We start from the raw sequence: 22,407 nt of genomic DNA on the forward strand, positions 1-22,407 counted from the left end.
CCCGGGCGAGGAAGGGCCTGGGCTTCGCCTTCATGGCTAGAGCAAACGGCACGCTCGGGGGATTAAAATCGACCGAAGGCCAAGTCGACCTTTTCCCTTTGCCGCCGTCAAACGACCCTTGACTGCAGCCCCTGCTCTGCCCTCAAACGGAAAACCCTCAGACACACACGCAAACAAAAAACCCCAAGTCTTCCCTTCGGTTGCTACCCGCAATGACGTTTCCCGCTCGGGTCCCGCCCCTCCGGGGGCTTGGGAATTTGGGATTGGCCAAGAGCTTGGCCGACGGGGCGCCGATTGGGCGCCGCGGCGTGAGTGACAGCGGGGCGGCTGCCACTCCCGCCCGCCCTTCCCCCGGCCTCCCCAGCCCTCCCCGGGGTGCGAGTGTGTGCGGTGTTATGCCGGACAGGAGGGAGGCGACCGCGGCCGCGGCGGCTCCGCTTATTGTCCCTCTCGGCGAGTGCATGTGAGGAAGTCGAGCTGCGGCGCGGCCGACACAAGCGGCTTAGGCGCTGGCGGCGGCGGCCACGCTTCCGCTCCCCGAGGGCGGCTTCCGCGGAGCCTGAGGAAGGACAGGGAGCCGCTGCGTCCCCGCCGCGTCCGGACGCCCGCGCTCGGGGCCTCGGCCGGCCCGGCGGGGAGGAAGCAGCGCCGCCGCCCACCGCCGGCCTCTGCGCTTCCTGCTCCGGCGCCGCCTCCTCAGCGGCCGCGCAGGCCCGGGCGCCGCGGCCGCGCGCCTCGAGTTTGAGGGCGGCGGGCGGCGAGGCCTCCTCGGCGGGCTCGGCCGGGCGTCCGCCCCAGGGTCGGCGATGGGGCACGGGGGGCGGCGCCGCTAGGAGCGCGGCGGGCGCGCGGTCGGTGCGGAGCGGCGGGGCCGGGCGGCCCGCGGGAGGCGGAGCGGCGGCCTCGGGCCGGGAGCGGAGAAGCGCGCCATGGCCAAGGCGGGCGGCGGTGGCGGCGGCAGCGGCGCGGGAGCCGGCGGCCTCGGGGCGCTGACCTGGGTGGTGAGTGGGGGCGGCGGGGCGGGGGGTCCGGGCCGGGGCATTGTTCCCGGGCGGCGGTGGGGGGCTCCGCCCGGCGCATCCTGTTGGGGGTGGGGGAGGACGGGGAAATCCGGGCCCCCAGAGGCGCGCCCCGTCGGGGCGCCTGCCGGCGGAACCCCGAGCCCGCCCCTTTTCTTTCTTCTCTGCCTCGGCGGGGGCTCGGGCTGCGGGCGCGCAACGTGCACTTGAAACTTTGGGGGACAGACTGTAAGCAGGACGGGGGGCTACCCCGCTTCATCTTCTTTGCTGTTGCGCAGGCTTTGCAGGGCGGTGGGGCAGGAGATGGTGGGAATGGCAGTGGTGCGTGTGCGTCCGTGTGGGTCAGCGGTTGCTCCAAACGTGTCTTAAGAGAAGCCGGGAGAGAGGTGCGGGCCCGTGTGCGTGTGCTGTAAGTGCCACCATGTGTGACGCTCTCACGTCTCAGGGAAGAATGGATTTGGTGAGGGATGCGGCTGCAGCCGTGTGCACTTCAGTGCTGAGGGTCTCGTTTGGTTGGAAGCGCGCTCGGGATGGCTCTTTCACAGCAGTGAATACCCTGTAGCTCGTACGTCTGTCATGGGGATTATTAAAAGCGCTTACCTGCGTCAGCTTCGCAGGCGAAATGGGCGGGGGGCTGCGTGGACATTGTCGCCGAGGTGACCCCAAGTGATCTGTCCTGGAGTCAGAGCATTTCGGCGCTCGGTTCCTGCTGCTGGCAAGTAGTAGAGGGAAGACCTAGAGAGATCCGATTCCCACGGCGGATCGATAATTCACCCGCATTTCACTGGCTTAGCAGAGAGTTCAGACCAGGGTCACTTCCTACACACACACACACACACACACACACACACGCGCGCGCGCTTAGGGGACTTTGGATGCACCCTCTCTTTTCCAAAACACCCAAGGAGACTTTCATATGGGCAGTTTTATTAAGTTCTTCATTTTCTCTTTGGGTGAGGTTTAGGTGAGTTGTACCGCTAACAGGAAAATATTTTAACCATTTATGTTTGCATGCCGAGATGCTTTGCAGACTAACTTGCCAGACTGTCATTGTTGGATCTGTCCGAATTTTGTGTATTACTTCAATAATGTAGGAAGTATGAACAGATTAGAGCCAGGAGAGAGATAAACGTCAGATAATAAGTTAGCCGTCCATATGAACATGGGGTGGGGAGGAGGGGGAGGTTTGCATAAATGCAAAAAAGAAGGCCTTTACCCTCCTTACTAAAATCAAACAACTTCGGAAAATGGGAGTTAGCCAGATGGTTCTCATTCACGGTTTGGAAGTGTTGAGGCCTCATCTGTGTTTCCTCTGAGGACCTCTGATTCTCCGTAACGGTAAACATTTTGCTCCAAGATTGAATTGGTTAGCTTTAACATTTAAAAGCAATATTTCTGTTTACTGTTCCTTAACTTTGTAGCTAATGAAATGACTACTTTTTCTTTCAATCTCAATAGGAAAATTTCCTTTCATTTACAGAAGAAATTTCGTGAAACTTAGAGGGTGTCATTCAATATCAGAAAAATTCATTTGTAACTAAAATTGACTTACTGATTCAGTATTTTCTCACTGTAAACCTATATGGGAAATATAGTAAAATAAGAAATAAAAATCACTTAATCTTTTTTTTTTTTTTTTTTTTGCGGTACGCGGGCCTCTCACTGTTGTGGCCTCTTCCGTTGCGGAGTACAGGCTCCGGATGCGCAGGCTCAGCGGCCATGGCTCACGGGCCCAGCCGCCCCGCGGCATGTGGGATCTTACCGGACCGGGGCACAAACCCGTGTACCCTGCATCGGCAGGCAGACTCTCAACCACTGCGCCACCAGGGAAGCCCACTTAATCTTTTATTTATAAATTATATCCTCTTGTTGAATTAGAAATTTATTAATAAGATAACCACTCCCTAAGTCCACTTTAAGATTTGATGCTTGCTTTAAATTTGTCAGGTTATATGAGCATCTTTATGTCCATATTTTACACCATTGACCATAGACCATAGTTTAATTTTATGGGGGGGCCAATATAGGGAGGTGGTTATGAGCATGGGCTTTGGTATCATATAGATGTAGATTCTGATCCTGCCTGACACGTAATCACTGGGACTTTGCACAAAGGGACCTAATCTTTCTAAGCCTGTTTCTTCATCTGTAAGATAAGGTTGCATTGATAATTAAATAAGTAATATACATAGCACATTGCTGGGCTTAATAAATGTTTGTCTATCGGTGAAATTCAAGAAATACACACTGAGAAGAGTAAAGTTGCTTTTACATAAAATATCTTTGAGCCAGAGTGAAAGCAGATTATTCCTTTGCAAGAGTTCAGGAGTTTGTTGCGGAGGTCATCTATTTCTGAAGAGGGTTAATTTTGCCTGCTTTATTGAAACATGATATATTGCTACTTGTTTGTGGGTAACAGGAAGAAGTAAAAATTGAATCAGTCCCTGCTATCTTTCTTCTTTTTAGGGGGTGGGGGTGGGTAATGCCATGTGTTGCTGGTAGTAACTTGTGTTGGGATGTGTGCTACAGGGTAGTGTTAACATTGTCACTGCACAGAAGTTTACATTTCTGAAACCACAAAGCAAAGTGGTTTAAGATTATTAACTTCTCCTTATAATAGTGCATTGGGTTTGTGTTTGATTCGCAGTATCTTAACAAGATACTTTAAAAAATTAAAAAGTGAGGGCTTCCCTGGTGGCGCAGTGGTTGGGGGTCCGCCTGCCGATGCAGGGGACACGGGTTCGTGCCCCGGTCCGGGAAGATCCCACATGCCGCGGAGCGGCTGGGCCCGTGAGCCATGGCCGCTGAGCCTGTGCGTCCGGAGCCTGTGCTCCGCAACGGGAGAGGCTGCAACAGTGAGAGGCCCGCGTACCGCAAAAAAAAAAAAAAAAGTGAAAAATATAAGTACTGTAGTAAAACTACTTTGAGTTAAAATTGACAACAGCTATGAAAGCTTCTCTGAAGCAAGCAGAATTTCTTGAATTAACTTTTAGTTTGTAAAGCTTTTCTTAAAAAATGTTTATTTATATATATTTATTATTTATTTATTTTGGCCGAGCCGGGTCTTCGTTGCGGCGCGTGGGATCTAGTTCCCTGACCAGTGATCTTTCCCAGCATTCCCCGCCGCACTGGGAACGCGGAGTCTTACCCACTGGACCACCGGGGAAGTCCCTGGTTTGTAAAGCTTTGATTTGTAGACCCTAATAATCTATTTCATTCAGTCAGTATTTTATCATGTTTAAGTGGTTGCAAAAAACAAATTTTGTTTTATTAGAATACAGTTAATCACTATGTGAATATTGATCTTTTCCTAGTACTACTCTAATTTAGTAGATTAAGGAAAAAAAAGAACTGTAATGGAAAATATTAAGCCTATAAAATTATGGTGGCCAGAATGGTATAAGGACACTCCTTCTATCATCAAGCTTCAGCAGTTACAGCTCACGGTCACCCACCTTTCCCCTCTCATTATCTTGAAGCAAAGCAAATCCAGTTTATCTGTAGATATTTCAGTATTCACCTCTAAAATGTAAGTTTCTTAAATATAAAACTACTATTGACATTGGAGTTTTTTAAAAGTAAAATTCAATGAAATATAAAACATACTTTGTTTTGACTGTGAATATTTCTAATTTAGGAAACGTGACTATATTTAAATATTATTTAAAGATTTGTATTAAAAACTTTGTTATAGGGGCTTATTGCAAGTCTAAACTCCTCAACCAGACTTTCAAGCCACTTCTTTTATAAACTATGTGCCAATTGAAATTTATTCCATATCGTCCTCATATTTAGATTTACCTGTTCACCTGTCCCCTGGGCATCATGTTTGTTTTTGTCACCTTGCATGCTTATCTTTCAACAGAAATGCCTCTTTCTCTTTACCAGTCTAAATCTTAATTACTCTTCAAGGCTAGCTCAGGGTCTCACCAAACGTTTATCCTCCAGTTTATACTCATCTTTTTCTGTCACCCTTATGGATCATAAAACATAAATATCTTTCCTTTTAATATAACTTTCACGTGTGATACTTTTGTTTTAACAATTAGATTATCAACTCCTGGAGTCAGAGACCATGTATCCTTTATAGTTTTTAACAAAGAGCTGGATACATAATCTAGCCTCAGTTATTGTTAACCAGTTAGATAATTGACATACTAACTTCCTCAAAATTCTTCTGTCATTCTTAGGACAAGTGGTTACATAACAATGTACTTTAGATACATTCTCAAGTAACTAATTGCAGTTACAATGAGAACAGTTTTTAGAAACTGCTAACTTTTCTGAATAGAAGTGGGTGTGTCCATCAGTAGTTTCAGATATGTTTAATACTTGGGTGGTAGCAACAGTTGCATTTTACTAAGTACGTTAAAAAATAATAAACCTCTTTTGTATTTTTAATAATCTTAATACAAATAGGACTCAGTTTTAAAGAAGAGGTGAGATCGGTTTAATTATTCCCATTTGCAGAGAAGGAAACGGGCTTACGGATTAGGTAACAAACTGTTAATCATGTGACTAAGGCAAAGGTGGGATTTAAGCCAGGCCTATGTTCCTAACCATCGTTTACACATTCCCCTGGCTTAAAGACAGTAACAACCAAAACAATTTGTCTTTTATACCGTGATATCTTTCCACTAACCTTTCTTTTACTTTCACACAAAAAGCTACGGAGTACACTTCCCTTTAAGGGTGTATGTATTTTGAATAATGTTGTGTGATGCCTTTTAAGAGTATGGGCTACAAAATCACATCACCTGGTTTCGTAACTCAGCTTCTTCAATACTAGCTTTGTTAGCTTACATTCTTCAGACCTCAGTTTCCTTGCTGTAAAAAGAGAGTCATGGGGCTTCCCTGGTGGCGCAGTGGTTGGGAGTCCCCCTGCCGTTGCGGGGGACATGGGTTCGTGCCCCGGTCTGGGAAGATCCCACATGCCGCAGAGCGGCTGGGCCCGTGAGCCATGGCCGCTGAGCCTGCGCGTCCGGAGCCTGTGCTCCGCAACGGGAGAGGCCACAACAGTGAGAGGCCCGCGTACCGCAAAAAAAAAAAAAAAAAAAAGAGAGTCATTAGTAATGGTGTCTACTTCGTGGAGCTTTTATGAGGAATGAGAGTACTCATATAATTCCCACAGTGCTTTGCACATGGTATGGTCATCTCTTAGATGAGTGTACACACACACACTTGTCTTACCCCTCTTCGTTTTTAAAAAATCAAGGAATCAGTATTTTCACTTCTTTTTAAAATTTTATTTATTTAATTAATTTATTTATGGCTGTGTTCGGTCTTTGTTTCTGCGCGAGGGCTTTCTGTAGTTGTGGCGAGCGGGGGCCACTCTTCATCGCGGTGCGCGGGCCTCTCACTGTCACGGCCTCTCCCGTTGTGGAGCACAGGCTCCGGACGCTCAGGCTCAGCGGCCATGGCTCACGGGCCCAGTTGCTCCACGGCATGTGGGATCCTCCCAGACCAGGGCTCGAACCCGTGTCCCCTGCATTGATTGGCAGGCAGACTCTCAACCACTGCGCCACCAGGGAAGCCCCGCTCACTTCTTTTGTCTGAGAAAATTTTCTTATATTGCAAAATGATCACCACAATAGGTCTAGTTAACATTCATCACCATACATAGTTTCAAATATTTTTTCCTTGTCACAAAAACTTTAAAAATCAACTCTTAACAACTTTCAGATAGACAACATGGTATTATTAACTATAGTCACCTTATTGTACGTTACATCCCCAGGACTTATTTTATAACTGGAAGTTTGTACCTTTGACCACCTTCGCCTGTCTCCCCGCTCCCCCCAACTTTGGCAACCACTGTTTTGTTCTCTGTATCTATGAGTTTGGTTTTTTTGTTTTGTTTTGTTTTAGATTCCACATATAAGTAAGATCATACAGTATTTTTGTCTTTCTCTCTCTGACTTATTTCACTAAAATTATGCCCTTTAGATCTACCCATGTTGTCCCAAATGTCAAGATTTCATTCTTTTTTTATGGGTGAATAATATTCCATTGTATATAAACACCATATTTTCTTTATCCGTTCATCCATTGATGGACATTTATGTTACTTCCTTGTCTCAGCTGTTGTAAGCAATGCTGCAGTGAACATGGGGATACACATATCTTTTCAAATTACTGTTTTCATTTTCTTCGTATAAATACCCAGGAGTGGAGTTGCTGGATCACATGGTAGTTCTATTTTAAATTTTTTGTGGGACTTTCATACTATTTTAAATAGTGACTGCAGCAATTTATTTATTTATTTTAAGGAAAAAAATTTTAACCAGCTTTATTGAGATACAATTTACATACCATAAAATTCTCCTGTTTATAACATACATACAAGTCAGTAGTTTCTTTTTTTTTGATTTTTAAATTAAATTTTATTTTTTTATACAGCAGGTTCTTATTAGTCATCAGTTTTATACACATCAGTGTATACATGTCAATCCCAATCGCTCAGTTCATCACACCCCCACCTCCCCGCGGCTTTCCCCTCTCGTGTCCATATGTTTGTTCTCTACATCTGGATTGCACCAATTTACAGTCCCACCAACGTATACAAGGGTTCCTTTTCTCCACATTCTGCCAATACTTGTTATTTCGATAATGACCATTCTGACAGGTGTGAGGTGATATCTCATTTTGGTTTTGATTTGCATTTCCCTGAGATTAGTGATGGTGAGCACCTTTTCATATAGCTGTTGGCCATCTGTATGTCTTCTTTGGAAAAATGTCAATTTACATCCTCTGCCCATTTTTTAAATGAACTGGTGTTTTTTGGTGTGTGTGTGTGTGTGTGTGTGTGTGTGTTTTGCTATTGACTTGTATGAGTTCTTTATATATTTTGGGTATTACCCCTTATTAGGTATATGATTTACAAATATTTTCTCCCATTTGCTAGGTTACCTTTTGATTTTGTTGATGGTTTCCTTTGCTGTGCAGAGCTTTTTAGTTTGTTGTAGTCCCACTTGTTTGTTTTTGCTTTTGGGATCAAGTTAAAAAAAAATCGCAAAGACTGATGTCAAGGCATGTACTGCTTATGTTTTCTTCTAGGAGTTTTACGGTTTCAGGTCTTACATTCAAGTCTTTAATCATTTTGAGTTAATTTTTGTGTATGGTGTAAGATAGGGGTCCAGTTTCATTCTGTTGCATGTGGCTATCTAGTTTTCTCAACACCACTTATTGAAGAGATTGTCGTTTTCCCCTTGTATATTCTTGCATCCTTTGTCATAAAGTAATTGACCATATACGCATGGGTTTATTTCTGTGCTCTCTGTTCTGTTCCGTTGATCCATGTGTCTTCTTTAAATGATGTCGCCCCTCTGATTACTGTATTACTTCGTAATATAGTTTTTTTGTTGGTTTGTTTTGGCCATGCCATGCGGCATGTGGGATCTTAGTTCCCCTGTGTTGGGAGAATGGAGTATTAACCACTGGACCATCAGGGAAGTCCCTGTAATATAGTTTTAAATTATGCCTCCTGCTTTGTTCTTCTTTCTCAAGACTGCTTTGGCAATTCAGGGTCTTTTGTGGTTCCATATAAATTTTAACATTGTTCTATTTCTGTGAAAAATGTTGTTGGAATTTTGATAGGGATTGCATTGAATCTGCAGATTGCTTTGGGAAGTATGGACATTTTAGCAATATTCTTTTAATTCATGCATGTAGAATTTTTTTCCATTTATTTTTGTCTTCGATTTCTTTAATCAATGTCTTATACAGTTCTTTTACCTCCTTGGTTAAATTTATTCCTAGGTAGGGACTTCCCTGGTGGTCCAGTGGTTAAGACTCTATGCTCCTACTGCAGGGGGCACGGGTTCCATCCCTGGTCGGGGAGCTACCATGCTGCACCGTGTGGCCAAAAAAAAAAAAAAAAAAAAAATTGTATTCCTAGGTATTTTAATTTTTATTGTTTTTGTTGCAATTGTAAGTAGGATTTTCTTAGTTTCTCTTTCTTATAGTTCATTGTTAGTTTACAGAAACACGACGGATTTTCGTATATTGATTTTGTATCCTGCAACTTTACTAAATTTGTTTATTCTAATAGTTTTATGGTGGAGTCTTTAGGGTTTTCTCTACATAATATCATTTCCTCTGCAATTAGTGACAATTATACTTCTTTCTTTCTGATTTGGATGGTTTTTAGAGAAAGTATATTTTTTATTTTCACTATGGACATTTAAGCATTTCTTATGATGTTAAGTATCCCTCATCTTCTACCTCTCTCCTTGTCCCTTGGTTTGGGAGGGCATTTCTGGAGGTACATTAATGGTGGGTAGATAACATGGCCCTCTCCGTGGTTATATGGGTGAAATGTGGCTGAAATGAATATCAAAGCATGGCAGCCTTGAGGGAGAAAAGAAGAGGAGATATTATAAAAGGGTAATGTGGAATCTGAGACAGTCTTTACAGAAGATAGGAAAAGAGGCTTGTTGCTAAGCTTTTGCTGGTCACACTTTTGTTGGCTTGGTGATGGTGAGATTTCTGTGCCTGTTGTGTGGATGAGTGGCTCAGTTCCTTTTTTGCACCAACTGGCAAACCATCTCCTTTCCCCTCTTTGGCAGCAATTCATTCTACCACAGAAAAACAAACTATGGGCGATTGTCTCAAATTGCTGTATATCAGGTGACCACTCTGAATGGAAGAATCTTTCTTTTTACAGAATGATCTTGGTGTACATACTCTTTGTGAAATTAGGAGTTTGTTTTATTGGAATGTTTTTTTTTCCTTTTCTGGTAGTTGAAGTATTCTTGATAAAGGTTGAGTCTTTGATAAATATTAAATCTATATTCTTTTATTAGAAGTTAGCAATATTGCAAAAAGTGCTATAAAATAGATTAATATTTTAAAATAGATTTAATGTATTATTTTGACATTTTTGTTATAATTTAAGAATTCTCAATAATGCATTGTTTAACATGGCAGCCAGCTTTTGAACTTCAGAAAAAGTCAGTTATGGCATCATCATATGTATAAATCACAAATGATAGAATTAAAATTTTTTTAGATATGTGGAGGATATTTATCTTAATATGGGTTTATTTTGCATTTTCATTGTCTTTAGTTTTATGTGGGGATGAAAATGTGCCCTGAGTGCTTAGATTCCGGTATAATTGGGTGCTGGCGTTATTTATTATTGTAAATAGTTTGGTGCTTTGTCTGCACAAAGACAATAAAATAAATTACAAATAAACTTAACTCATAAGATTTCAATTCTATCAGACCTTAATGGAAATTTATTCAGAATGCTCTTTGTAGTTAGTTATTTTCAACGGCATACTGTTAATTTTTATTCAATGTGGAATACTTAGTGCAATTACTGTAGTACAAGATGCCGTATTACTATGAAGATACAAGATAAGAAAAGGTTAAATCTTTTTTTTTTATCAAAAGACCCCTTGTTTTCATGGTTGAAAATGAGCATAATTCTGTTAGCCTATAGGTATCAAATGTGTATCACTCTCCTTTTCATCTGTGGTCTTGAGAGTACTTTTATAAATGTGTAGATATGAGTTTGCTGCACTGTTTTTATAGAAGCTGATTTCTTGATCTCTTTTGTGGATATTATCAGCAACACTGAACTGAATTTCTACTCAGAGTGACTTTCTTTTCAAGAGCTAGAGATAGTGGTAATAATAGCTGTGGTGAAGGTGATCAGTGAACTTTTCTCATTTAGTTTCTCTGTTCTCAGGCCAAGGATGTTTGTATTCACACCTGTTTGATCTAGGGATGGGGCCATCCCATTGAAGCAGGGGGAGTTGCCCTCTCTCCCCTTACCTTCATATTTTGAGTTTTAGTGGCCTGGACAATATTCAGGGGGACACTTTCTGCTAATAAACAGGAGCTGCAAGACCATTAATCCAGGCTTCTGTCAGAAAAGCTGACAGACCTCTCAGGGGAGACCCTTCTGTGTTTGCTGCCCTGAGTCAGTGCGCGGTGCAGGCTGCCCCTAGTTGAGAGTAGGAGCGTGCAGCACTCCCTGCCTTCTATGCTGCCAGGACTGCCGGCTTGTTTTGGTTTCACTGAACCTTTTTGCCTAGATTCTAGTGAGAAAGTTGGGACTGCAGAAGTAATAAGTGGGTACAAACAGTGTCTCTAAAAAAAGAAACCTTCAGTTTTATTCTAGCTTATGTTCTCATATACATGGATTAATAAGCTTTTAAAATAGTTTAATATATGTTCATTGTAGAAAGTTAGAAAATGTCTATCAGAAAAGAACATGAAAAATATTTCTACTTCTCACAATTTTTATTTATATTCTGTTGGGTAAACAGCATTTCATATTTTTTCCTATGTGTGTATGTATTGTGTGTAATTTTTTTCTGATGAAAATGGGCTCATATTTTTTATATCCTTTTGTAACTTTGTTCACTAAACAGTATAATTTTAATAACCTACTAATTTAAAAATACTTGATTATATATAATATATAAAAGTTATAGTAAGAGAAGTTTCTAATTAACACACCTATTTTTTGGTATAGCTAATTAAAAATATTTACTCAATTAAATATCCAGGTTTAAAGGTTTATATGAGGTTTTGGAAATTATTTAATATCATCATGGAGAGTTGATTTGAAATATCTACAGATCATCTATTTTATTATGGTGTTCTATAAACAGTGCATAGTCCTTAAGCTTTTCATTACTTTAAATAGAATGGTACCTTTTTTTCTTTCCTCAACACCTGTCATATGACATGTAGGAAGAAATCTTTTGGCATAAAATGTTTTAAGTATATTGTCACACTTATTTTTTAAGTATTTATGTATTATTATATTCCTGGAAAAGATTACAAATAGTAATCTGACAAAGCCGACTACATATTACATAGTCTTTGATTTTTGAGACATTATTCTAGCAAGAATGACAACTTTTTGAACTGGATAAGGATCTGGCAGGTGCAAACCAAACATTCCCTATTCTCATGTACCGATTTGGGCGGAAGAGATGGCGACTGGTTGTAAGAGGGTGTGGAAAAAGTTATAAATCCTCGAAAAAGGAGTGAGGTGGGGCTCTACCCTGTTTTCCATACCAGTGTGCCAATTTAGCTCAGTGTTAACTCGTCAGGGCTAAATGCAGAAGTCTCTGTTGGAGTCTAATCTTAAAAATGTTTTCTTTGTGGTGGGCTTTGTTTTGAAGGAGTAGCCTGGGATAGGAAAGCCTTTATTCGCATGGTTATTATAAGTTCCTGAGCTTTATGCCAAAATTGCAAAGTTCTAAGTTAATGGTGAGAGGTTACTGTTATCCACCTTTGAATGTATAGCATTTATCATCCTTAAGAACTTTCTTAAAGAATGAGATCTTGGTCATTATGATCATTGTTCTAACTATTCTGAGGACCCATTTTAAAAAATCAGTTATGTTTTTATTATTAGATTTGTTTCTATAAATTATCTCATCTCAAAAAGCAAGGGGCATGATTAGAAATTTGGAGACTATCTGGCATTTTAAAAATACAGTTCATTTTTCTGGCCAGCAGTTTCGTCATGTAATTAGCTTGACAGAAATAGAATGTGAAGACTTTATGAAACAGAATTTTCTTATGTCCAAAGCTATTTTTAATTGAGCAGTGTTAATGGGTAACCTTATAAATGAAAGAATGTATAAGAAAATCTCTTTAATTTTATGTAAAATTTATGGCATTGGAAGATTGTAATTGATGTTTGAATTTCCATAGGTTTTATCTGTTAAAATTCTTGTCTTGCTTTAGACTACTCAGAAGTTATGTATTTTGATTTTTTTTTTTTGCGGTACGCGGGCCTCTCACAGTTGTGGCCTCTCCCGTTGCGGAGCACAGGCTCCGGACGCGCAGGCTCAGCGGCCATGGCTCACGGGCCCAGCCGCTCCGCGGCATGTGGGATCTTCCCAGACCGGGGCACGAACCCGCGTTCCCTGCATCGGCAGGCGGACTCTCAACCACTGCGCCACCAGGGAAGACCTATTTTGATTTTTTAAACATACATTTGACATGTTTTTGAAAATAATAACTTTAAAGATGATGGTATGGCTATGCCTAGGTCTTGAAGTGGTATGTTGCTTGTTCAAATGCACAAAATCTCTCTACCCCCCATTGTTTGTCTGCTGATTGTTTCATTTCTCCTAAAATTCAAATACCTATGAAAATATCTTGCTGTGTCTTATATTTGAGTTATTTTTGGGCTCTGAAAAAACGGCCATCATAATAACTTTGTCTTAGTGGGATGTCTTAGTTGTCAGCATTAGGGAATCCCAGAAGGAGAGAGATGTGTTCTCTCTGTTGCTATTAAGAAGACAGGGAAGTCTGCAGACCCTGGGAATTTTTGTTTGGGATCCTTATCTCTGTAGAAGTTAGAATTAGGATCACAACTTCTGCCTCCTTGGAATTAGCAGAGAAACTGGAATTATGGGGTGCCTCAGAAATGGGGCATTAGTGCTGGTATGTAAGGAATTATTGGCATGGCCTACAAAAGTGTGAAGTTTGAGATGTCATAAACCATGCTTGGTTTTCTCAGCCCTGTCAGTATATGCTAACTACATAGGTTACTATTTTTGCCCACTCTTTACTATGGCAAAGGCTTACATTTGGAGGTTTTGGGGAGCCCTGCAGCCAGCCAGGTTCAGTCGTCAACCTATAACCTGATGAGAATTCACATTCCTTGGAAAGTTTTGAAGACTACAAAAATTAACCTGATACCTTACAGAATTGCCAAATATTTCTTTCTTTTTCTTTTTTTTCACTGCAAATATTTATTTCCATTATGAGATCTATAGAGGCGTAATACTGTTAAAATGAGAAGAGTTTCTGAACCATATACACTTTTTTTTAACATCTTTATTGGCGTATAACTGCTTTACAATGGTGTGTTAGTTTCTGCTTTATAGCCAAGTGAATCAGCTATACATAAATGTATATCGCCATATCTCTTCCCTCTTGCGTCTCCCTCCCTCCCACCCTCCCTGTCCCACCCCTCCAGGTGGTCACAAAGCACCAAGCTGATCTCCCTGTGCTATGCAGCTGCTTCCTGCTAGCTATCTGTTTTTCATTTGATAGTGTATATATGTACATGCCACTCTCTTACTTTGTCACAGCTTACCCTTCCCCCTCCCTGTGTCCTCAAGTCCATTCTCTAGTAGGTCTGCATCTTTATTCCTGTTCTGCCCCTAGGTTCTTCATGACCTTTTTTTTTTTTTTAAGATTCCATATATATGTGTTAGCATACGGTATTTATTGTTCTCTTTCTGACTTACTTCACCCTGTATGACAGACTCTAGGTCCATCCACCTCACTACAAAGAACTCAGTTTCGTTTCTTTTTATGGCTGAGTAATATTCCATTGTATATATGTGCCACAGCTTCTTTATCCATTCGTCTGTCGATGGACACTTAGGTTGCTTCCATGCCCTGGCTATTGTAAATAGAGCAGCAGTGAACATTGTGGTGCATGACTGTTTTTGAATTATGGTTTTCTCAGGGTATATGCCCAGTAGTGGGATTGCTGGGTTGTATGGTAGCTCTATTTTTAGTTTTTTAAGGAATATCCATACTGTTCTCCATAGTGGCTGTATCCATCTACATTCCCACCAACAGTGCAAGAGGGTTCCTTTCCTCCACACCCTCTCCAGCATTTATTGTTTGTAGATTTTTTTCTTTTTTTTTTTTTTGCGGTACAAGGGCCTCTTACTGTTGGGGCCTCTCCCGTTGCGGAGCACAGGCTCTGGACGTGCAGGCTCAGCGGCCATGGCTCACGGGCCTAGCTGCTCCACGGCATGTGGAACCTTTCCGGACCGGGGCACGAACCCATGTCCCCTGCATTGGTATCAGGGTGATGGTGGCCTCGTAGAATGAGTTTGGGAGTGTACTTCCCTCTGCTATATTTTGGAAGAGTTTGAGAAGGATAGGTGTTAACTCTTCTCTAAATGTTTGATAGAATTTGCCTGTGAAGCCATCTGGTCCTGGGCTTTTGTTTGTTGGAAGATTTTTAATCACAGTTTCGGTTTCATTGCTTGTGCTTGGTCTGTTTATGTTTTCTATTTCTTCCTGGTTCAGTCTCAGAAGGTTGTGCTTTTCTAAGAATTTGTCCATTTCTTCCACATTGTCCATTTTATTGGCATACAGTTGCTTGTAATCTCTCACGATCTTTTGTAGTTCTGCAGTGTCAGTTGTTACTTCTCCTTTTTCATTTCTAATTCTGTTGATTTGAGTCTTCTCCCTTTTTTCTTTTTTTTTTTTTTTTTTTTGTGCGGTACGCGGGCCTCTCACTGTTGTGGCTTCTCCCATTGCGGAGCACAGGCTCCGGACGCGCAGGCTCAACGGCCATGGCTCATGGGCCCAGCCGCTCCACGGCATGTGGGATCTTCCTGGACCGGGGCACGAACCCGTGTCCCCTGCATCGGCAGGCGGACTCTCAACCACTGCACCACCAGGGAAGCCCTCCCTTTTTTTTCTTGATGAGTCTGGCTAATGGTTTATCAATTTTGTTTATTTTCTCAAAGAACCAGCTTTTAGTTTTATTGATCTTTGCTATCGTTTCCTTCATTTCTTTTTCATTTATTTCTGATCTGATCTTTATGATTTCTTTCCTTCTGCTAACTTTGGGGGTTTTTTGCTCTTCTTTCTCTAATTGCTTTAGGTGCAGGGTCAGGTTGTTTACTCGAGATATTTCTTGTTTCTTAAGGTGGGATTGTATTGCTATAAACTTCCCCCTTAGAACTGCTTTTGCTGCATCCCATAGGTTTTGGGTCATCGTGTGTTCATTGTCATTTGTTTCTAGGTATTTTTTTGTTTCCCCTTTGATTTCTTCAGCGATCTCTTGGTTCTTAAGTAGTGTATTGTTTAGCCTCCATGTGTTTCTATTTTTTACAAATTTTTTCCTGTAATTGATATCTAGTCTCATAGCATTGTGGTCGGAAAAGATACTTGATACGATTTCAATTTTCTTAAATTTACCAAGGCTTGATTTGTGACCCAAGATATGATCTATTCTGGAGAATTTTCCATGAGCACTTGAGAAGAAAGTGTTCTGTTGTTTTTGGATGGAAAGTCCTATAAATATCATTTAACTCCATCTTGTTTAATGTATCATTTAAAGTTTCTGTTTCCTTATTTATTTTCATTTTGGATGATCTGATCTGTCCATTGGTGAAAGTGAGGTGTTAAAGTCCCCTACTATGATTGTATTACGGTCAATTTCCCCTTTTATGGCTGTTAGCATTTGCCTTATGTATTGAGGTGCTTCTATGTTGGGTGCATAAATATCTACAATTGTTATATTTTCTTGGATTGATCCATTGATCATTATGTAGTGTTCTTCTTTGTCTCTTGTAATAGTGTTTGTTTTAAAGACTATTTTGTCTGATATGACAATTGCTACTCCAGCTCTCTTTTGATTTCCATTTGCATGGAATATCTTTTTCCATCCCCTTTCAGTCTGTGTGTGTCCCTAGGTCTGAAGTGGGTCTCTTGTAGACAGCATGTATATGGGTCTTGTTTTTGTATCCATTCAGCAGTCTATGTCTTTTGGTTGGAGCATTTAATCCATTTACTTTTAAGGTATTTTTCGATATGTATGTTCCTCTTACGATTTTCTTAATTGTTTTGGGTTTGTTATTGTAGGTCTTTTCCTTCTCTTGTGTTTCCTGCCTAGAGAAGTTTCTTTAGTATTTGTTGTAGAGTTGGTTTGGTGGTGCTGAATTCTCTTAGCTTTTGCTTGTCTGTAAAGCTTTTCATTTCTCCGCCGAACCTGAATGAGATCCTTGCTGGGTAGAGTGATCTTGGTTGAAGGTTTTTCCTTTTCATCACTTTAAATATGTCCTGCCACTCCCTTCAGGCTTGCAGTTTCTGCTGAAAGATCAGCTGTTAACCTTATGGGGATTCCCTTGTATGTTATTTGTTTTTTTCTTCCCTCGCTGCTTTTAATGTTTTTTCTTTGTATTTAATTTCTGGTAGTTTGATTAATATATGTCATGGCGTGTTTCTCCTTGGATTTACCCTGTATGGGACTCTCTGCGTTTCTGGGAATTGAGTAACTATTTCTTTTCCCATATTAGGGTAGTTTTCAACTATAACCTCTTCAAATATTTTCTCTCCCTTTCTTTTTCTCTTCTTCTGGGATCCCTATAATTCGAATGTTGGTGCGTTGATTGTTGTCCCAGAGGTCTCCGAGACTGTCCTTAATTCTTTTCATTCTTTTTTCTTTATTCTGCTCTGCAGTAGTTATTTCCACTATTTTATCTTCCAGGTCACTTATCCGTTCTTCTGCCTCAGTTATTCTGCTATTGGTTACTTCTAGTGTAGTTTTCATTTCAGTTATTGTATTGTTCATCATTGTTTGTTTGCTCTTTTGTTCTTCTAGGTCCTTGTTAAATGTTTCTTGTATTTTCTCCCTTCTATTTCCAAGATTTTGGATCATCTTTACTATTATTATTCTGAATTCTTTTTCAGGTAGACTGCCTATTTCCTCTTCATTTGTTTGGTCTGGTGGGTTTTTACCTTGCTGCTTCATCTGCTGTGTGTTTCTCTGTCTTCTCACTTTGCTTAACATACTGTGTTTGGGATCTCCTCTTCGCAGGCTACAGGTTAGTAGTTTCCATTGTTTTTTGTGTCTGCCCCTAGTGTTTAAGGTTGGTCCAGTGGGTTGTGTAGGCTTCCTGGTGGAGAGGACTGGTACCTGTGTTCTGGTGGATGAGTCTGGATCTTGTCTTTCTGGTGGGCGGGTCCGCATCCGGTGGTGTGTTTGCGATGTCTGTGACCTTATTATGGTTTTAGACAGCCTCTCTGCTAATGGGTGGTGTTGTTTTCCTGTCTTGCTAGTTGTTTGGCATAGGGTGTCCAGCATCGTAGCTTGCTGGTCATTGAGTAGAGCTGGGTCTTGGCATTGATATGGAGATATCTGGGAGATTTTTGCTGTTTGATATTATGTGGAGCTGGGAGGTCTCTGGTGGACCAATGTCCTGAACTCGGCTCTCCCACCTCAGAGACAGAGGCCTGACACGTGGCCAGAGCACCAAGACCCTGTCATCCACACAGCTCAGCATAAAAGGGAGAAAAAAAGAAAGAAAAAAATAAAGTTATTAAAATAAAAAATAATTATTAAAAATAAAAAAATTTAAAAACTAATTAAAAAAGAAAGAGAGCAACCAAACCAAAAAACAAATTCACCAATGATAACAAGCACTTAAAACTATACTAAAGGGCTTCCCTGGTGGCGCAGTGGTTGAGAGTCCGCCTGCCGATGCAGGGGACACGAGTTCGTGCCCTGGTCCGGGAAGATCACACATGCCGCGGAGTGGCTAGGCCCGTGAGCCATGGCCGCTGAGCCTGCGCGTCCGGAGCCTGTGCCCCGCAATGGGAGAGGCCACAACAATGAGAGGCCCGTGTACCGCAAAAAAAAAAAAAAAAAAAAAAAACTATACTAAAAAAAACAGAAACAAAAAAACCAACAGACAGAACCCTAGGAAAAATGGTAAAAGCAGAGCTTATACAGACAAAATAACACACAGAAGCAGACACATACACACTCACAAGAAGAGAAAAAGAAAAAAAATATATTGTTGCTCCCAAAGTCCACCACCTCAATTTGGGATGATTCGTTGTCTATTCAGGTATTCCACAGAAGCAGGGTAGATCAAGTTGATCGTGGAGATTTAATCTGCTGCTTCTGGGGCTGCTGGGAGAAATTTCCCTTTCTCTTCTTTTTTTGCACAGCTCCCGGGGTTCAGTTTTGGATTTGGCCCTGCCTCTGCGTGCAGGTCGCCTGAGGGCGGTCTCTTCTTCACCCAGACAGGACGGGGTTAAAGGAGCAGCTGATTCGAGGGCTCTGGCTCACTCTGGCCGGGGGGAGGGAGGGGTGCGGATGCAGGGCGAGCCTGTGGCCTCAGAGGCCGGCGTGACGTTGCACCAGCCTGAGGTGCACCATGCGTTCTCCCAGGGAAGTTGTCCCTGGATCACGGGACCCTGGCAGTGGCGGGTTGCACAGGCTCCCGGGAGGGGAGGTGTGGATAGTGACCTGTGCTTGCACACAGGCTTCTTGGTGGCGGCAGCAGCAGCCTTAGCATCCCATGCCCGTCTCTGGGGTCCGCGCTTATAGCCGTGGCTTGCGCCCGTCTCTGGAGCTTGTTTAGGCAGTGCTCGGAATCCCCTCTCCTCGCGCACCCCAGAACAATGGTCTCTTGCCTCTTGGGCAGGTCCAGACTTTTTCCCGGACTCCCTTCCAGCTAGCCGTGGTGCACTAGCCCCCTTCAGGCTGTGTTCACGCCACCAACCCTATTCCTCTCCCTGCTATCCGACTGAAGCCCGAGCCTCAGCTCCCAGCCTCCGCCCACCCCAGCGGGTGAGCAGACGAGCCTCTTGGGCTGGTGATTGCTGGTCGGCACCGATGCTCTGTGCGGGAATCTCTCAGCTTTGCCCTCCGCACCCCTGTTGCTGCGCTCTCCTCCACGGCTCCGAAGCTTACCCCTCCGCCACCCGCAGTCTCCGCCCGCGAAGGGGCTTGTAGTGTGTGGAAACCTTTCCTCCTTCACGGCTCCCTCCCACTGGTGTAGGTCCCATCCCTATCCTTTAGTCTGTGTTTATTCTTTTTTCTTTTGCCCTACCCAGGTATGTGGGGAGTTTCTCGCATTTTGGGGGGTCTGAGGTCTTCTGCCAGCGTTCAGTAGGTGTTCTGTAGGAGTTGTTCCACATGTAGATGTATTTCTGATGTATTTGTGGGGAGGAAGGTGATCTGCACGTCTTACTCTTCCGCCATCTTGAAGCTCTTCCAATATTTATTTTTTGATTGAATAGTTTTAGGCTGTTCTAGCTATTCTGGTGACTATGTATACCTACTTTTTTGGGCTCAGTCAAAACTGCAGTTTCACACTATATTATAAAAGGTACTAGATTTTCAGTAAATAGACCTGTGTTCTCTTTAGAACTTAAAAATCAGAGCCTGAAAGATAATTTTGTTGTTAAAGAGAAAACCTATGTTATGTGTCCATATACATTTTAGTTTACCCCTTGGTAGGTTATTTAAATTTGATTTTTTGGTTAATTTTAGACTCTTTTTGATCAGAACAATGCTGCAAAAAAAGAAGAGTCAGAAACTGCAAACAGAAACGATTCTTCAAAGAAGTTGTCTGTCGAGAGAGTGTATCAAAAAAAGACACAACTTGAACATATTCTCCTTCGTCCTGATACATACATTGGGTCGGTGGAGCCACTGACACAGGTAATTATTAAATTTTACTGAAATTAGATGTGTATCTACTTTTTAATAAAATTTTGTAAGTATATGCTCTGTGAGTACACAATTTCATGTCTCTGGTAATAATAGAAAGTAGGGAGAGAGATCTAAGAGGTAGAAATGTCATAATTTTTCACTAGAAATTAAAAAAACTGGGAGCTAAAAACTATCTGAGAAGTATAGGGAAGTATAAAGTAAAAGGGTGCTATGTGAACTTTTTAAAAGTTCTGAAGTTCATGCTATGGTTTATTTTAAATTCTAGAATTTATATATATACATTGACTATTGTTTAATGCTTACTATGGACTTGGCTTACGCATAGCAATTTTTTTCTAGCAGTTTTGTGAAGTAGGTACTATTATCTCCATTTTATAAATGAGGACACTGAAGTTTAAATAAATTTAAGTAACTTGCTCAGACCTCAACTAGTGAGAGCTGGGATTCAAAGCTAGGTGTCTTTGACTCCAAAATCATGCTGCATTCATACTGTTTACTCTGTGCTACTTATACTACAGAAAAATATCATGTGTGAAGTAAAAGTGTAAAGTAAACATAATTTTTTTCCTATTTTATTTAAATACTGTTTCTAACAATTTTTGGTGCCTTATATTAAAGCTGACTTTATGTATGAGTAAGAATACAGACTTGATACAAAATGAACAATTTCTCAATTTTGAGGCTATTTAAATTGAAGATGAATACAGCGAGGTTGACTGCAGCTGAAACAGTATGTTTTTCTACTTTGAAGATCTAAGTATTTACAGACTAAATGACAAATATGGGTTTATGCTTTGTAGAATTGATGTTAAATATTTTTTATTCCATAAGTTCTTTTGAACTTTTCTCTCAATGCAGCTCATGTGGGTGTATGATGAAGATGTAGGAATGAATTGCAGAGAGGTTACCTTTGTGCCGGGTTTATACAAGATCTTTGATGAAATTTTGGGTGAGTACTTGCTTAAGATTTAATGCATCTGTTTCTATTGGTATCATTATAATGTCCCTATATATGTAAAGCCAGGCTTATAAATTTTAAAGGCATATCTCTGGTTTTTATGCTGAGTATAAATGTTCTTCAGAAAATCTGTATTACCTGCTCTAATATGTTCATATCTCTGGACATCAAGTCTTTGTGTTTCGGTTTGTTCATCTGTAAAATGCATGTGCTGTATTTGATCAGTAATCCCAGGGTTATTTTATGGTCCTGTATGTGCAGTCATCTCGGGGCTGCTCACATCCCAGTCAACAGGGCAGGGCATGTTAAAAATATAGATTCCAGGGCCTGATTCTTTCAGATTCAGTCGAGACACATAAAAATGGCTTTTTCACCAACACATTAGGTGTTTCTATTGGACAACCAGGTTTAACAACCATTGTTCCAAATACCTCTGTCCTTTCCAAATCACATGATTAGTTAAATCACAGCAAAGTGTGGATACCTAATTGACTCCTAGGGCAGGCTTGCACTTTGGAAACGTTTTTCGCCAAGGATTCTCTATAGAGACTCATCAGTGCCACTTGAGGTTTCCTACCAGGGTTGTTTGGGTCTCTTGAAGCTTCTTTTGGTCTTTGGGAAAAGGATAGGAGAGTAAAACTGGTTACTTACGTTTTGTACTTTTCACTCTTGTCTGCCAGCTATCTGCCAGTTTTACTTTTTGGTTACACAGTGTTTATCAGGAACATATTCCTTCTGTGATTGAAGTTCAGTTTGACAGCTAGCTAACCACTGAAGCTGTGGTTAATGTATGCAAGTATTATCAGTTATAGTTCATAGGATTTAAAATTTTGATTTCTGAGGATGCTAAAGAGTGCTTTTCTAACTCAAAAATAACTGGTTTCAGCTCAATCTGTCTATAAAATCACTAGTTTATTGAATGAAGGAGAGCAAGAGAAAGTAGTTATGTGTTGCTAAGATAAAATATAATTAAACCCGATATTTTACTTTTAGACCTGGATAGGGGTTTGTAAACTGCAGATGTTTGTTTCTACTTGTTTTTATATATCATAGAATCATCCCCCCCCCTTGTTTTGTGGTAGAAGACATAACCGTAATTTGGTGTGATATAAAATTTAAGAATATTATTTGGAAAATAAGATTTTGTATTAGAAGTTAGCAGTATTATTTTCATTAACTGTTATCTCATGTAAATGTTTATATTAAGTAGTGATGCACATGTAGCTGTT

At 41.4% G+C, this 22,407-nt stretch overlaps 1 protein-coding gene across 3 annotated transcripts in view; it reads left to right on the top strand.

The window, feature by feature from the left end:
* The first annotated feature begins 843 nt into the window (after positions 1-843).
* Positions 844-22,407, top strand: part of TOP2B (DNA topoisomerase II beta) — a 66,010-nt gene continuing 44,446 nt past the window's right edge. The window contains exons 1-3 of one of the 3 annotated variants that reach the window (XM_082625008.1): positions 844-1,001; positions 20,053-20,208; positions 21,079-21,169. In XM_082625008.1, coding sequence (XP_082481134.1) covers positions 930-1,001; positions 20,053-20,208; positions 21,079-21,169 — 319 coding nt within the window. In that variant the 5' untranslated portion in view covers positions 844-929. Of the gene's footprint in view, positions 1,002-20,037; positions 20,209-21,078; positions 21,170-22,407 lie in introns of all 3 variants that reach the window. The other 2 variants (XM_082625009.1, XM_082625007.1) reach the window with 2 other exon arrangements.

This window comes from Mesoplodon mirus (genome assembly GCF_964341445.2).
Source record: "Mesoplodon mirus genome assembly, chromosome: 6".
Taxonomy (NCBI): Eukaryota; Metazoa; Chordata; class Mammalia; order Artiodactyla; family Ziphiidae; genus Mesoplodon; species Mesoplodon mirus.